The following is a 16,432-nucleotide window of genomic DNA, read 5'->3' as shown; positions in this document are numbered from 1 at the left end:
TCATATATACGATCGATAATTATTATATTACATATAATTAATGAGTGTTAATTTGATTATTTATCTCTACTAATTAATAAAATACTCATTGTCAACCAAAACTTTATGAAATTACCAGTTTAACCCTCTAATTAAAACAAAACATGAATAAGAAATATGTGGTAGAAATAATTGTGAGAATTCAAGTCTAGAATGATAAGCCTTCAATAACACAATGGATTCAAAACATTAAAAGCTGGTCATCGTATGAAGCAACTTAGTATTACAGTATGAGGGTGGTCAAAATGTCATTATAATATCTATTTGCTTGCACCTCCGCCTCACTGTAAGATTTTGAGAATTCACGTAAGATGGAAATGACAAGCAAGTAGTTGATGCCCACCATGACCTGAGTGTCGCCTTGGACAACTGGGCTAGGGTCAATAGCGTGGTACCGATCTTTTCCTATTCCAACTTATTTATTTATTTTCTTCTTTTTTTCCTTTAAGTTTTGTCTTCATACATTACTTTATTTAAGTAACAACTAGTAAATTCAAATATCTTTAAATTTAGGTTTTAAATCGTTGTTTTTAAATGTTTAAATATGAATTATAATAGATTTTTCACGGAAAAATAAATTTTGAAGAACATTAATATGATAGTTTGTTGTTATGATAAGAGAGATAAAAAAATTAACAAAAAAAATAAAAAAAAATTGAAAAGGGGGGGTCGGTATGAAGCTAGCGATTTAATCGGGGCTAACTCGCTACCAACATTACCAACATACTGACTTTTATAGAATTAGATCGCTACCTTTCTAGTGACAGCTCTCGTAGACAATCGGTAGCAAAGTTTTGATTGTATCATTTTCATTTTAGCTATTTATTTTCTGCTTTTTTCTTTTCCCATTGCATTTTTTTTTCCTTCCTACGTTACTTTATTTAAATTCAAATATCAATAGAATTAGATTTGTAACAAACCACTAGGGCAAACCACAAGAAGCCAAAAAACATCAAAAATAAATAGCTCAGGGAGCAAAAAGAACACCCACAATCAACGTAAGTGCAAGAGAAATCAACAACAATCATCTAACACATGGTTCAAGTTCCATTTATGAATATTTGGATTCTCAACAGTAGGCTTGAAACCACCAGAGCATGAAGAAGTTGCGGTTCCACCACTAATTGACAATATGAGGAGTAGTCAAATTACTTAATAAGCATACACAAAATCCCTTCTCTTATTATTGTGGGATTCATTCTCAATAGAGCAAAACCACAACTTAACAATGGCGAGAATCGGAGTCAGCGCAATGTCATGCTTTCTATGTACTTCAAGAGTTCAAGTAATGCAACCTCTCAGGGGAGCTTGAGAATAAGATTCGTACTGTTAATCCCACACCAATGGAAAAGAATCAAGTCCAACTTAAACGTCTTAAACAAGGCTTTCTTCAATTATTTCCTCTATTCAACTCCCTCCTTTTCTCGATCGAGACCTCTCCCCGGCCCCCCAAAACATGTATACTCGCAATCAGGTATAAATGTGTGATGGATATCAAGCACAAATATTGATCTTCTTATATATATATATATATATACACTAGTATTTGCTTGCACACTTTGTGTGTATGAACACATTTTTTAGAAAATGATAAGGAGAGAGGGAGAGAGAGAGAACGTGGGGGGAGCGAGAGGTTTTTTTTTTTTGTTTTTTTTTTTAATATTGAAGGTATTTTAACATCACTTGTATGTGAGGTTTTAATAAAAAACAGTAAAATTTGGACATATGAAATTACATTATTGCCTATCATTTTTTTGTGTGATATAAGACTAATTTGTCTTTTCACCATCTTTTGATTGACAAATAAGATTTCATTAATTAGTAGAGATATACACACACACATACACACATACGGTTTTGAGTTAAACCACAAAAACCTACATGCATGGGACCTGTACGTTGAGCTTGTTTGCCCCGAACGAGGGTTAACTTGCACCGACCAGTCGAAAGCTTTATGTACTAGACTCCTAACTCGTAAGGAAAATACCGTATCACAGGGATCTCAGGCTATGCTTCAAAAGGCGGCTCTCTTCGTTTGAAAACGGTTATGCTATGCTATGTTCCCTTAGCCTTGGGCTGCAAGAACCATGACACACCTTTTTGAATTTTGACCCATCAAAGTCTTTATTCAAACAACTATAATTAATATCTTTGCTTTCATTTCCTTCAGTTCCTTCATTTCCCACTCAATGCTCCTATAAATTCAAAGGCTAGCTAATGTGGAGCAGTATAAAGTGGAACGACAATGATGTATTTCCCTAAGAAAGACCATTTGTGTCTTCAAAATTGCAACTATACGTCTTTTTATGGAAGTTTTAACTAAAAGTCTACGGTACTGTTCACTTTAACGAAAAACCACATTTTTACACTAAAAAGTCAATCCTGATACTATTCACTTTACCTTTTATTTTGTCCTTATCGTTAAAACTCAAAGTTTTAAAGTTATTTTCATTAGTTTGTTATTTTTTTTTCAAGTTCACCATTTTTATTACATAAAAAATGATAAATAAACATAATTTTTCTTTTCTCACTAAGTTTGTTAATCACGTTTCTTATTTTCCTTCGATTTTATTGAATCCGATGATCATAATATTTAAAATATATATTAAAAAAAAAACTCAAAAAAGGTGTGAGAATCCTCTTCCTTTCTCACATATGCTTAAAAGCCAAAAAGCACTTCCTTAAGATGAAAAGTGTATGTATACGTGAGCTATGTGAAATGCTAAGGAGACTCTCTCAAAGTAGGAGTTTCCGTCACTTCACAGTTTAATGTTAATTTTTGTGCAACATTATAAAATATTGTGCTAAAAAATAAGGTCGCAGAAAGTTCATGGAAAGTCCCACTTTTGAAAGAGTCTCCTCGAGTGCATTTTTGCTCACCACCATAAGCGATGGTATATGCTCACCATACACCTTGTCATTTGCCAATGTATCTTTTCACCTAATTCTGGTTAACTTTTATATTAAATATTCATTTTATAATTTAAAAATATTAACTATAATTAAATGAAAAAACACGTGATAACCAATGAGGTGTATAATAAGCCACACTATAATTATGGTGGTGAGCTAAAATGCTCACATTTTCCTTAGCATTTCCTTTTCTCAAATATTATAGTACGCATGTTACTAAAATTTACCCGTGAAGTTTCATCTATTTCAAAAACCTATTTCAATGATTGCGTTCTTGGTCTCCCTTTTGAATAGAGGATAATATAATTTGTTAATTAATGCGAATCATCTGAAATGTCCAAGCCAAATTTTGGCAGGAAAGTTTTAAAAGTATAAACCGTCTTTATAGATTAAAAAAAAGAAAAGAATGACTTGTGCGACCATATGTCATGTGCACCAAAGCATCATCAGGCCTACAGGAATATATATATAGCTAACAAAGTTTTCAAAGTATTCCCACAATCATTATATTATTTTAATATTAGTTATGTTCAACTAATCTTAATTAATGTTTGAATAACTACATTGTATATTCTCTAATCTCTATTTGTCAATATCATCAGCATTCTTGGTCATAGCTACATAGACTCACTTCGATTATTCCAAGGAGTCCCATTTACCGGCGGATGCCCATAAGTAATTGGCCTTTCTTCTAATCATAATGTTGCCTCTAATGTAAACGTTTTCATTCGAATTTAATCAAATTTCTATTATGTGAAAAAAAAAAGTGATGTAGCCCAAGCGCGCACCGGTTTTATGATGTACCCGAAAAGAATTATTGAGTATAACTCGCGATTATTAATATCTCTTTCATCATGTGACATGATATATATAATAAATTGCTTATCAATGTTGACATTTAAGACGTGGTTGTAATTATAAATGAAACTCCAAACTTACTATATAGTCTTTAGTTTACTATTTGAGGTGGAGTTACAAAAATAATGATAATATAAGTGGATGATAAAGTTAATATATCTCATTTTTAAGCAAACAAATAAAAGTAATATACTTAAGTTTAATAAAATACAATGTGACATTATTCCAAATAGATAAAATACCCTTCTAAGGCTCAGTTGGTATTACCTTTTTTTTTTGTCCAATAACAGGTTCACTTAAAATTAAGCAATAAAAGTGTTTGGTAAAAATAAAATATTCTAATTATTTCAAAAGCAATGGCTCTAGACATCAGACTACTTTTAAAAGTTGTTATAATAAAAAACATAGTTAAGACTTTAATGAATATTTTTAATTATTGTAATACGCTCATTAATTTAAAAAAATTACATTATTTATACTTCTAGACGCATTTTATCCCTTAAAGAACAAAGTGACCATCACCACCTAACACTACAAGCCCTATTCGCTTAGACCACCATTGTCATTACCACCACCACACCATAATCGTGCCATGACCACCACCAGTTGTCGTCATCATCACCGACATTATCATGTCCATTTTGTCATTAAATACAATTATATCACTTTTATATTAATTTTTACTAAATGCTTTTTACGCTGCTTTTTATACTCACAATATTTTTAAAAATACAATTTATTAATCGCTCAACTGCTTTATTTTACAGTTGATTAATCTTAACGTACAACAAAAACAATATTGAAAAAAACAATGCAAATCCAAATTAGCTCCAACTTACCTATGAGTAAAGTAACAAATACAAAGTGAATGGTGATTGAAGTGCGTTCCCCGCTCATTCACCTTGTCTTGCAAGGGATTACAACCAAATTGAGGGACAAAAATGGTAATTCGGGATCAGTGGAGGTGCGGATCTGACCCACCCACCGGCGCGGTCAAAGTAAGATAGTTTTCGTTCTAGAACCGCTTCTTTCTCGTCAGCAATATCTGACTTTGACTATCATCCGCTACAACTAAGCCCCCGCATGTCACTTTCAACCGCCACTCTTTTGTCTCCACGTCAGAAGTTATCCCATCTCCCGTAGACAGACGCGCACTGGATTCTTGCCTCCCACCACTGTCCCATTGCTTGATTACCAAATTGCCCTGCTTTGATACGTGTCTCTTTGTCAGTACGCGCTGTTTCACTCTAGTAAATGACGTGAGAATGATCCCGTTTTTTCCCTTTGTCCATTTTCTCCTTGTTTTCCATTTTTTTTTTTCATTCCGCAGTTTCTCTCTCCTTCTTTATCTGCTACAAGTCGTTTTGTACGATCCACCGAGCGTAGCTCCTTCATCTTCTTCGTCTTCCTCCTTCTCGAATGTCGTTTGAAGCTGCAGAGTTAATCGCAGTCGTCGTTTCGTAGATTTGGAGTCGAGCGTCCTTGAATTTCCAGGGATTTCAGTTTTCACGAGGCGAGTAGCTCCGAGTCGTCGTCCCAGTCATTGCGTTAGGGTTTTTCAGACAATATGAAGACCTCGCTCGGCATGTTTCGGAGATTCGAACTGCACAAAAATGATGCCAAAGAAAAAAGAGACATTCAACCTTTGGCTCAGGTCGATGAGCTCGCTCAGGCTGCTCAGGTACAGTTTTTTTTTTTAAAATTTTATTATTATTTATTTGGAGTTTTTGTGCTTGCTTATTATGTATAATTTGCGTTAGGACCTTCTAAAGAAACTGAATAGTCTTTCTCCGGCTAAATAAGCGAATTTGGAGGACTTTTTTTGTGCTTGATTGAGAAGAATTTTCATATAATATTTACTCCGGAGTTGTTAGATCAATGGTTTAAGCTTTGTAATTGCTCTTGAAAATTACTGGATCTTCGCCTCAGTGAGTGGATGATTGATTTGACTGTGAATTGTAAATAGTTTGCGCGGCGCATATGATTATGGAGGATTAATGGATCGGGAAACTATATATTTCACACTTAATTAGCGAGGACAAAGCTTTTCTAATTGTGTTGTAGTTTGCAAATAGTAGTGTTAATTACGGGAATATTTAGTTGGTGAGAGTTTGTGCATTTTGCAGGACATGCAAGATATGAGAAGTTGCTATGATAGCTTACTCTCTGCAGCAGCCGCTACAGCAAACAGCGCATATGGTGAATACTCTACTTACTGTCATTTGTCCATTTGTTTTTAATTTGATGGTTACATATTGTACTATTTCGATAAAGGAATATGCCCAAATTTGTCGACTTCACCAAAATGTAGAGAATGGTGTTTATATCTCGTATACGATATGATGCCCCTATCCACTCTAAGACACTTTTGACATATTATAACTCCCTCATGAAAGCTGATAAGCAGAAAAGTTGTGCTTAAATCCTGCAAGGACTGACTAATAGGGTGAGCTTGACAGTGAGTTCAAATGCTTATTATAGAAGGTTGGGTATTATTTCGGGACATGACAATAAATTTGGCTAATTCTGAATTATTGAATGTGTCTACAATGCATATGGACTTATTGGAAATCCCAATGTGAATTTTTTGAGATTTAAATTCAAGATAACAACTCAACGCCATAGATTTCTGCCATTTGACCTAATCTGCACTTTCAGAATTCTCGGAGTCACTGCGTGAAATGGGTACTTGTCTGCTGGAAAAAACTGCATTGCATGATGATGAAGAGAGTGGTAAGTCCATCAAAGTATATGACCCTTCTTTTTTTTTTGTGTGATGAAGGTGGGCAAACCTTCAAGCTTCATTTTCTCACCCATGGCTAAGGTTATTTGGAGATGAACATAACGTGTGTATTATATCCATGAATTTGAGTTACGGGGATTTTTAATCTTTGAGCTGAACATAGCATTTGCATTATATACGTGAATTTAATTATGAGGATTTTTTTGTTCTTTTTGTGAGTATTGAGGATTTTATGATACATATGCCTGGTACTTAATTGGAATGCAGGTAGAGTATTTCTGATGCTGGGGAGGTTGCAGTATGAACTTCAAAAACTTGTTGATAGATATGTGAGTTCTTCCTGTTGTTTTGTGCACATCATGCTATCTTTCTAAAGCTTTTCTTTCCTTTAACTGAAATACCTTCACCTTAACTTGGTGTTAACTATTTGTTTCCTTTACTTCAGCGCTCTCATATATTTTTGACAATTACAAACCCATCGGAGTCTCTTCTCAATGAACTTCGGACAGTTGAGGTTAGCTCGTGTATTCTCTTATTTTATTTAGTACTAGAGGTTTTCTCAATAAACCCTCAATTGCCTGCAGCTATATGTTTCTACCCAAGAGATATCTGCTGTAATTGATTATTAAGTACTCTAGCTGTGTCACAAATCAGAAGGAATTTAAGTGCCTGGTACATTCACACCTGCCCAAAGTAGAATGCTAGGCATGCCCAAAACAGCAGTGAGAATAATATGCCATGGGCTAGGTGCAGTCTTGGTAATTGGTTTTTGTAAAATCCAACCTGTCATGGTGTTCTGGAGACGTTGAATTTAATATTCAGTGAAGGATACTCTACCTTTTTGCACCTCAGAGGGATTTGTCGAGGATCTGTTTCCTTTGGTATCACCTAGACACAGCGGCTGTATATATTCATATCTGTTCCCTTGGTTTGTATCACTGAATTTCCTTTCTTGTTATCTTATGCAGGAAATGAAGCGACAATGCGACGAAAAAAGGTCTATTCCGTTCTCTTTTGACCCTTTTACTTAATAGAAGTAATTTTTTTCTGAATTTGGTTTGTTGTATCATCTTCAGAGAAGTGTATGACTACATGGTGGCACAACAGAAAGAAAAGGGGAGGTCAAAACGTGGAAAAGGTGACAGTTTTACTTTGCAGCAATTGCAAGTAGCTCATGATGAATATGATGAGGAGGCTACATTGTGTGTCTTTCGATTGAAGTCTCTGAAGCAAGGACAGGCTCGAAGTCTTCTAACACAGGCAGCTCGTCACCATGCTGCTCAGGTTTTCTTTATATCTCCAACCAATCATAAAAACTTCAAAAGTCTCGTTCTTCTATTTGGCTGACTCATAGTTAGCATTCTTGTTCTTTGAATCAGTTGAATTTCTTTCGGAAAGGACTTAAATCACTTGAGGCTGTTGAACCACACGTTAGATTGGTTACTGAGGAGCATCATATTGAATACCAATTCAGTGGACTTGAAGACGATGGTGGGGATGATGGTGGGGATGATGTTGAGGATAATGGTGAAAATAGCTATGATCCTACTGAAGATGGAGAATTGAGTTTTAACTATAGGTCAAGCAAGCAGGGGATTGATGTCACCTCTGCATCAAGGAATTCAATGGAGGTGAGGTCTAATGTAATTAGGAATTTGTGTTGTTGTTTAAGGCACTATATTCTCTATTTATCGTGTGGTGGTAAACGTCTCCAAGATTATATTATAATCTATCTATTGGATTTTGAATTTCCTTTTTCCGTATCAGTGACATTTAACTTCATAAACATTATGTGTTAGTTTTTCTTAAAAGATTATATTTTTCAAATTTTAGTTGTGCTGATATTGGTACAAGTGCCAGTACTGTTGGTGGTTTCAATTGTTGTTCAACATAGTGCTCAGGGTGTGAACTTTTGTCGTTATGGATTTCTTTGACATATTTTGTTTGTTCTTATGATCTAACCGCTCATTTCTCAGGTTGATGAAGTGGGACCTTTGTCTCCTAAAGCTACAAGATTGGAACATGCAGATGTAAGATTTCATTGCCTTTTGAATGGTAGATTTGAAACCAAACTTTGAAGACACAATTGTTTGCCCTTGAACTCCAAATATTGTATTCATAAATCTTTTTCCTTGTAGATGAATCTAGACAGGAACCAATGGGATATGAGGGCCCCAAGTAGAGAACCAAGAATAGGCAGCCACTCAGCCCCAATTTTTCCGGGGAAGAAGTTTGATCCTGCTGAGAAAGCTAGACAATTGCAAGCATCAACACCACGGAAGTCTAATACGTATGTACTGCCCACACCTATTGATCCAAAAGGTTTGAGTTCTTCAAGAACAAGCAGCGCGGTTCCAGAAACAAGGCCAGGTAGACGCAATCCAAATTTATGGCATTCTTCCCCATTGGAAGAGAAAGATCCTGGTGATGATAATCTGCCGAGACCTAATTTCTCAAAAACTCCGCTGGTACAAAAAGAGAGCAATGTCAGTAGTACCTCCACCCAACTACCTCCTCCACTGGAGGGACGCGTACTTCCACAGCTTGATACGTTGAATACATCTGATACAAATAAGACTAAGAGAGACGCTTTCTCCGGCCCAATACCTAGTAAATCGTCATCATCAAAGCCTTTATTATATGATAGTGGTCCTATTGCATCAACTGAACCACCGCAACTAGTTTCCGGGATGTTGTCTCGTTTACCAAATCCCCAACCTTCATCTCCAAAGGTATCCCCATGTCCGTCACCTCCCCTTGTTTCTTCACCCAAGATCAGCGAGCTTCATGAGCTTCCTAGACCCCCCGGTAATTCATCAGCTGCCAAACCAACAAAATCCTCAGGATTTGTTGGTCACTCTGCTCCACTGGTCTTCAGAAATCAAGAACATAGCATGCCTAATAAAAACCCTTCAGTGGCATCAAATGCGGCATCTCCACTTCCAGCTCCACCATTGATAGTTCCCCGAAGCTTCTCCATACCTTCAGGCAGTCAAAGAGCAATGGCAGTGCATGTAGCAAGACATTTGGAGTCTCCTCAAGTTCCAGGCAAGGCTGAAGAAGTTGATTCACCTCCATTGACGCCAATTTCCCTATCAAAACTCAAGCTGGTATCAAATGTTTCTGAAGTGGCCTCCCACTCTAGTCCCATCCGAGGTGAGCGGGCGTTTTTCAGTATTTTTCCTCACCAGTTGATGTTTTCTTCTTAGAAGTTGGAACTAAATTGCCCATGCACGGGACATATATGACGGGGGGTGGATGTTGGAACAGTTTGTGCCTCATTCTTCCCTCCATCTAATTTATCTTTTGTTCCGCTAGGGTTGTGATCATATGGCAAAAGCCTACCTATTTGTCGGTTGCATCCTGCATATAATTTACAGATTTTCTCTTGATTCCTGCTCGGTCGTTGTCATCACCATCATCTTCACCTTCACAATCATAGCCGAATGATAATTCTTATTTTTAGGAATTCTGATTTTGAACATCTTCAGTGCATGCAGGTGGGAGCTGATATCATACAGATTGGTGATGCAGTGAATTTGTCAGGTTTCCTCCGTGAGATTGTTGCCGGTCTCATTTTTTTTCATTTAGGTATAGACAAGTCTGTAAATATGTTGTTTGATGTATTGTTTAGTTTCTCATCCCAACCTTTTACTCTCTTTGTTGTTGCTTATGATGAGAACTAAACTCTACCAAAGTCGTGCCTTTTACGATGTATCATGTATATTTCTTCAAATGAAGAATTTTGTTAATCACCACCGCCGGAAAGGTTTTTGCCTTCTTTCAGCCTGCGGAAACAGGTCGATTGCGTGTGCTGACGGGTAGTAAATTAAAATCCACCGGCGTATACTTTTGCTAGTCTGAGTTTACATTTTATTTTTTGAGTAAATTGTAGTAAGGGTTCTTCAACTTTAATCAAATTGAAGCAATGGTTCTTCAACCTAAAATTCATTACTATTGATCATTCAATTCATCAAAACGTGTAATTGTGGTCATTTTCGTCAATTTCTTCAGAATTTTGTCAAAATGAGTTCTGTTGGAATGACCATTGCTACAATTGGGTTAAAGTTGAGAGATTATTTCTTCAATTGTGTTAAAGTTGAATGACCATTTCTCCAATTGGATTAAAGTTGAGGGATTATTGGTAACAAATTTTTAGTTGAGAAATTATAGATGCATGTTTTGACGAGTTGAGGAACCAATGATAATGAATTTTTAGTTGAGAGATCATTATTTTAATAAAGTTAAAGTTGAGGGACCATTGGACCAATAGAGATTACACTTGTAATTCTCGACTAGCACCATAGTAAGCTTGATTTCGTAGAATGGACTAAGCGTAAGTTAGGCTTGTAGCTCAAATGATTTAAATGTCCATTTGATCGGAATTGGATATTGTTTATTCATTTTATATTAAACAAATTGATAATATGAATGTTAAGTATCAGATGACTTTTTTAAAGATAATCTATAACTTATTATGAAAAAAATTCACGATTCGAATTATAAAATTTGTGCGATAAAAATGTGACTTTACCATATACTCAACTCCACAAGAGCAACTTGGATTAAATATTACCTTAGATTTTTAGATAAAGAAACGCCGTCGTTTAGTCTGTTGAAAACCTTCTCTTCCTTTTGGGAGCTGCTGGGCTAGTAGGCGGATAGGATTTGGATTGTCTGCCCTCCCCATTTCGGTACTCTTTATGTGCCCTCCTGTTTTGTGTGATTACGGTTAAGCCATGTTAATATTTTATATTAATTTTTTATAAAAATAATAAAAAAAAATAGTAATATAAAATATTGACGTGGTTTAACCGTGATCACAAAAGGACACCGAAATGAAAGGGTAGACAATCCAAGTCCAGGCGGATAAGGTAATGACAGTTTTTTGACAGTTACATGATACTGCTGAAGTCGTCACCAACACAAGGAGGAAGCGAAAAACCGTGAACCGCCGCCGTGCTGTTGTAAATTGTAGAAATGGAGATAACAAGGAGCTTCCTCCTCCATTCTTCTTGCTCCGAGCTCCCACTCCGCACTCCCTTCCGCCACTCTCAAGTTGCGGCTTCCAGTTTCTCAATTCCGATTACCTCTCGCACCCACATCCGAAAACCTCTCGCCACTTCATGCTCCGCCTCCGACGGCGGCGATTCCAGTAAGTTCGACTTTTTCTTCGACGAATTTCTGATTTATGCTTTCATGCACACCACTGTGTGATAATTTGCTTTCGTCACTTTGTTTATTTGAAGGCTCAGCAGCCAAGGTTTCTGTAGCTGACCTCTCTTCTGCAGTAAAGGTGAGCTCCATGTTCATGGATTCGCCTGTGTTTCATGAATTTTGAAATTATAATTTTGTTCTCGCTTGAAGTGCTGATTGTAACTGTTCAGTTTTAATTCAGAACAAGGCAATGGATATAACCCCTGAGCTGAAGGGAACTTCCATATTTCTTGTGGGTAAGCATTAATTTACTTAGTGCTTTGTAAAATTAATTAAAATGCATTCAGAACTCGAATCCTTTGATGTTTCGTTGCGTTACGGATAGAATTTTGATGATCGTTCTGGTGGAAAGGCATGAAGAGCTCCATGAAAACCAGTTTGGGGAAGCTCCTAGCCAATGCGTTGCGATATTATTACTTTGACAGGTACCTGTATATGCTACATCGTTTAAGTATCAGGATAAGTTTCTTTGCTCTAGCTGTTTTGGCTGAAATTGTAATTTGTGTTGTTTTGTCCAGTGATAGTTTGGTTGAGGAAGCTGCTGGAGGTGAATCTGCTGCCAAATCGCTTATGGTGGCTGACATAAATGGTTTTCGGGAATCCGAGGTGATAGTTTGCGACATATTTTCTGTTTGCTCACCTTTATAAAAGTTGGATTACTACCATTCAGATGGGGCTCTAAATCGAGATATTGGTGCAGACTGAAGTATTGAAGCAACTGTCATCCATGGGTCGATTGGTGGTTTGTGCCGGAGATGGTGCGGTTCAGAGTTCAACTAATCTGTAGGATTTCTGATATCATTGCTACAACCTATGTCATTTATTTATGTATTAATGTTAGTAGTGCAATTCTGACTCGCTTCCGATTAACATGTATAGGGCTCTTCTGAGGTATGGAATCTCTGTATGGATTGATGTACCTGTAGACTTGGTGGCCAGTGGCATGGTCGAAGATCAAAGTCAGCTTCCTGCACTCAACCTATCTGCTTCAGCATCTTATCAAGAGGTCATCTCTTCCTCCCCAAACTTAATAACCGTACACAACCTCCTCCTTTGTTGTCCTCAGATGGAAAGTAAATAGACTCTACCATGTATGGTGCGGATGATTGACTTTTGTAATGAATGGTAACCAGGTTTTGACTCACCTAAGTACTTCGTATGAAGAAGCGAGAGGTGGATACGAAACAGCTGATGCAACCGTTTCCGTTGAAGGTATATCTCCATGATCTTTTCTTGTTCTTAATGTACTATATTATGTTTCCTCGGCGGTTCTAACCATTTTTTTGTGTCCGATCAGAACTAGCTTATCAATTAGGTTATGATGACCTTGGTGATGTAACGACAGAAAACATGGCTTTGGAGGTAACGAGTGTAGTTTTGAAATGCAGACATTGTTTGAAAACTGTAGCAAAGTGATTAATGAAATGAGACAAACCCTTGGATTCTTTTCCTCTCTTATCTGTGAACTCAGGTTCTCAAGGAGATAGAGAAACTGACCAGAGTAAAGAAGATGATGGAAGCGGCCGCGAGACCTTTTTAACAGTCCGGTGGTATAGATCCCCATTTTCATCAATTGGAACTAGTTCCTTCTGTAAACCCCAAATTTTGGGGATAGCAATCAGAGGTTTCGTTTTGTGCATGTCTTGTGTAGGCTACAATTATGTGCATGCCGTAAGTACGTTTTCTACCATCCCTTTTATTGCTCTATGTCCTTTGCTATACCCAAAAATTGCATCGCAGAGAAAAAGTCGTCGTCGTCGGGGGAGGAGGAAGGAGAAGCACTTCTTTTCATCCTCCCCTCCGCTCCATTCCGCTCCCCCTTTTCATTTTTCTATTCTATTGTGGTGAATAATATTCCCCTTTGTGGTGACTAAGTCAATCCTTCTCCCCGAATCCTCCCTCTTAGTTTATTGGATAGTGTGGGTTTGTCAAGAGATGGGGTAGAATTGTTGTGACATGGGTTTTCTAGATTATAGTGCGGCTTTTGTCCATGTTAATTTGCTCTTTTGGGTTTCTTTCTGGTTCATGTCTTATAGTGGCGTTGGTCCGGTTTATCTTTATGCAACTGGTAGCTTCGTTGGTGGTTTTGTGCGTAGAGTCTCTATTGGAGTGGTTACTATTTGTTTCTTTTGCAGTTTTTGATTGGAGTCGACGTTGCTTGTATGCAAACAGTGTTCCTTATCAATTTTATTGACGATTTTGTGCGTAAAGTCTCTCAAGTGGCGTATTATGAAATGATTGAATTTCTAGTTGTATGGATTGAAGTTCGTTTGGCTTTGGAATGTTATTTGTGTTTTTTTTTATTTACATTACAAGTCTGCCGATATGGTAACTATTAGATTAACCGACCATATTTGCCTTTTTTTTAAAAAAAAATTTGGAGTCTTTTTCGTTTGGTGATCCTTTGAATTTAATTTAGAATGCTCTCTTTGAAGTTTGTACATTTTGTAAGACGCTAATAAACCGCTATAGTTTTGCTTAAAAAAATCCTATTATATGAGATCGTGTCACGCGACAACACGTGCGCTTTGATAAACAAGAACAATTGTAAATTTTGGGCCTCGGCCCATTTGAAAATAAGGCGGGTTAGTTGGTTATTATGGTAGGTGAGGTATTAAATATTGATGATATCGGAAATATCGGTAGTCCAAAAACATGGAAATTTCGATGAAAATATCGGGATATTATCGATATCGATAAAAATTGAATAAAAACCACGGAAATTGTAAGAAAAACTTGGAAAATTTTTATTGAAACTTTGCAGGATATTTATTTAGTCAATTATCTATTAGTTTATCATAAAAAAATTGGAAGGAAATGCATTGCATGATAGATATAACTGATTTAAGTTGATTATATAGCGAGCTGGCAAACATTGTGAGTGTATAAAATATGTAGTAATTAATGAAAGAAGTTTAAACACACTATAATAATTTATATATAATGAATTAGTACAATATTTTACACTTTGTATATTGTATGGTAAGATACATGAGGACTTAGTAAGGTCTAAAATATCAGTAGTCTAAAAACACGGAAATTTAAATGAAAATATCAGGATATTATGGATATTTTAGACTGGCGATGATGGTGATGGTGGTGCATAAAAAGTAGCAAAAGAAACTGGCAATGCAAAAGCAATTGGATTAGCAAACAAGGAGACAGACAGTCACAGGATCAGCGGATGAGGTCGGTGCTCCTCACCTGATTACTCCTGAGGGTGCACCCGTTTTTTGTATTCCCGTGGCCGCCTAGCCTTGGCTAAGCCTACACCTGTCTCAGTTTACAAGAGTTAACGCCGACTTGTTGCCACGTCGCACTCACACTCAATCGCATCGCCTGCTGCCACGTTATGCTTCGAGGAGGCTGTGTCGTATATTATTGTAAAGGATTGTGGGGATTAGGGTCCTAGCAGTATTTTCATTATGAAGATTTGAAAGATCAATTAATTGTGTCGGGTCAAAAATTATTTTAAATTATTTATTTAAAATTAAATATAAAGCCAACTTCTTGGGCTACGAGCGGAGAAGAGCGGACGTGGGGATCTGGGTCGGGGGGCAACATAACTAAGAGAGCCATTCCATTTAAGGCGAGACAGAATGGGCGGGCACGAGTGGTTTGGTGTCCGAGCCAATTGGTCCGACGACGAGTACTTCACTTATTATATTAGTATTAACCGCCTATCCCAAAATGAAATAGGACTGAATAGAAAGAACGCGAAGCGCTGGCGCTATAGGATCGGTTTTTTTGAGGGATAAGCTTGGGAAGAAGCAAGCTTATTCCCGTACGTAATAAAAACTGACAAATAAACGGACACGATTGATTGATCTTCCAAATCCCCACAAAGATATCCGAAAAATATCCTCATCCGGATTGTGGAAATGCCCATGCGAAAGTGAAATGATTAGTTATTTCCAACTGCCAAACACAATGATAAAAACATGCACACCTTCATTCACAAGCCAAAATAATATAAAGAAAAAAAAATGAACGGCCCTTAAGACTTTGGTGTATGTATCTGTTGGACGGACCCATTCAATTTTTTTTTTTTTTTTTCCTTTCAGTTTTGGTGTTTTCTTTAGATTTATTTTAAACTAATTTTGAATGACAAGGGGTGGGGAGCTTGCTGATGAGAGCTTCACGTTGAAGATAAGATATATATTTAAAAGACATTCTTACCCAATTTCAGAAGCCTTCTCTTTCAATCTTCTCCCTCTTAAATTTGCCTAATCTTCGAAATCATATTGTCCACTCAATTATTCTATAATTTTACCCATCATGTTTTTATATCCATATATGCCCCATTAAAATTTTGAACGTCTCCCATTAAGCGAGAATGAAGAAAAAATACACGATACAGGTACGTTGTCAGAATAGTATTATGTGTCATTGACATAAAAAAAAATTACATTTATTATATTATTATATAACATAATTTTGTTTTTATCAAAATAACTTGACAATAAAATTATGTTAATTAATATGTTTATTTCCTACATAATTATTATGGATGTGGTTTACGTAGCATTACTGAAATAGTTAATGCGGTGCGCTTTATACGTGTCGATAGATGAGATGTACGCAGGGATTGCAGCGTAGGGGGGCACAAGCAAAACGAAAGACTGTGGTGGTCCCGACTCCACAGGCGCCAAACAATGACAA

At 36.6% G+C, this 16,432-nt stretch overlaps 2 protein-coding genes across 4 annotated transcripts; both read left to right on the top strand.

Annotated features, from left to right (window-relative positions):
* Positions 1 to 5,113: 5,113 nt before the first annotated feature.
* Positions 5,114 to 10,311, top strand: LOC126611384 (uncharacterized protein At2g33490-like). 2 transcript variants are annotated; one of them, XM_050279620.1, is made up of 11 exons: positions 5,114 to 5,491; positions 5,937 to 6,009; positions 6,469 to 6,543; positions 6,821 to 6,882; positions 6,999 to 7,067; positions 7,522 to 7,550; positions 7,630 to 7,837; positions 7,933 to 8,184; positions 8,530 to 8,583; positions 8,692 to 9,709; positions 10,054 to 10,311. In XM_050279620.1, exons 1-11 carry the CDS (start codon positions 5,378 to 5,380, stop codon positions 10,062 to 10,064), a joined length of 1,965 nt encoding a protein of 654 aa, XP_050135577.1. In that variant the 5' UTR covers positions 5,114 to 5,377; the 3' UTR covers positions 10,065 to 10,311. The 2 variants fall into 2 exon arrangements, with proteins under 2 accessions (XP_050135577.1, XP_050135576.1); XM_050279619.1 differs by having other exon boundaries at positions 10,045 to 10,311.
* A 1,097-nt stretch (positions 10,312 to 11,408) lies between these two features.
* Positions 11,409 to 13,980, top strand: LOC126609622 (probable inactive shikimate kinase like 1, chloroplastic). 2 transcript variants are annotated; one of them, XM_050277477.1, is made up of 10 exons: positions 11,410 to 11,708; positions 11,803 to 11,849; positions 11,952 to 12,006; positions 12,123 to 12,195; positions 12,289 to 12,376; positions 12,471 to 12,553; positions 12,650 to 12,776; positions 12,904 to 12,982; positions 13,068 to 13,132; positions 13,242 to 13,980. In XM_050277477.1, the coding sequence occupies exons 1-10, from the start codon at positions 11,534 to 11,536 to the stop codon at positions 13,308 to 13,310; spliced, it is 861 nt and encodes a 286-aa protein (XP_050133434.1). In that variant the 5' UTR covers positions 11,410 to 11,533; the 3' UTR covers positions 13,311 to 13,980. The 2 variants fall into 2 exon arrangements, with proteins under 2 accessions (XP_050133435.1, XP_050133434.1); XM_050277478.1 differs by lacking the exon at positions 11,803 to 11,849 and having other exon boundaries at positions 11,409 to 11,708; positions 11,941 to 12,006.
* Positions 13,981 to 16,432: the final 2,452 nt, after the last annotated feature.

The sequence above is a fragment of the Malus sylvestris genome, chromosome 17 (genome assembly GCF_916048215.2).
Source record: "Malus sylvestris chromosome 17, drMalSylv7.2, whole genome shotgun sequence".
Lineage (NCBI taxonomy): Eukaryota > Viridiplantae > Streptophyta > Magnoliopsida > Rosales > Rosaceae > Malus > Malus sylvestris.
This window is presented reverse-complemented; position numbering and strand designations above follow the sequence as displayed.

Excerpts from the sequence above, each read along its gene's own strand:
- LOC126611384 (XM_050279619.1), top strand. The coding sequence starts at position 5,378 with ATGAAGACCTCGCTCGGCATGTTTCGGAGATTCGAACTGCACAAAAAT. Across the intron at positions 5,492-5,936 it reads AGCTCGCTCAGGCTGCTCAG|GACATGCAAGATATGAGAAG; the intron begins GTACAGTTTTTT and ends TGCATTTTGCAG. Across the intron at positions 9,710-10,044 it reads CCACTCTAGTCCCATCCGAG|TGCATGCAGGTGGGAGCTGA; the intron begins GTGAGCGGGCGT and ends GAACATCTTCAG.
- LOC126609622 (XM_050277477.1), top strand. The coding sequence starts at position 11,534 with ATGGAGATAACAAGGAGCTTCCTCCTCCATTCTTCTTGCTCCGAGCTC. Across the intron at positions 12,007-12,122 it reads AACTTCCATATTTCTTGTGG|GCATGAAGAGCTCCATGAAA; the intron begins GTAAGCATTAAT and ends TCTGGTGGAAAG. Across the intron at positions 13,133-13,241 it reads CAGAAAACATGGCTTTGGAG|GTTCTCAAGGAGATAGAGAA; the intron begins GTAACGAGTGTA and ends CTGTGAACTCAG.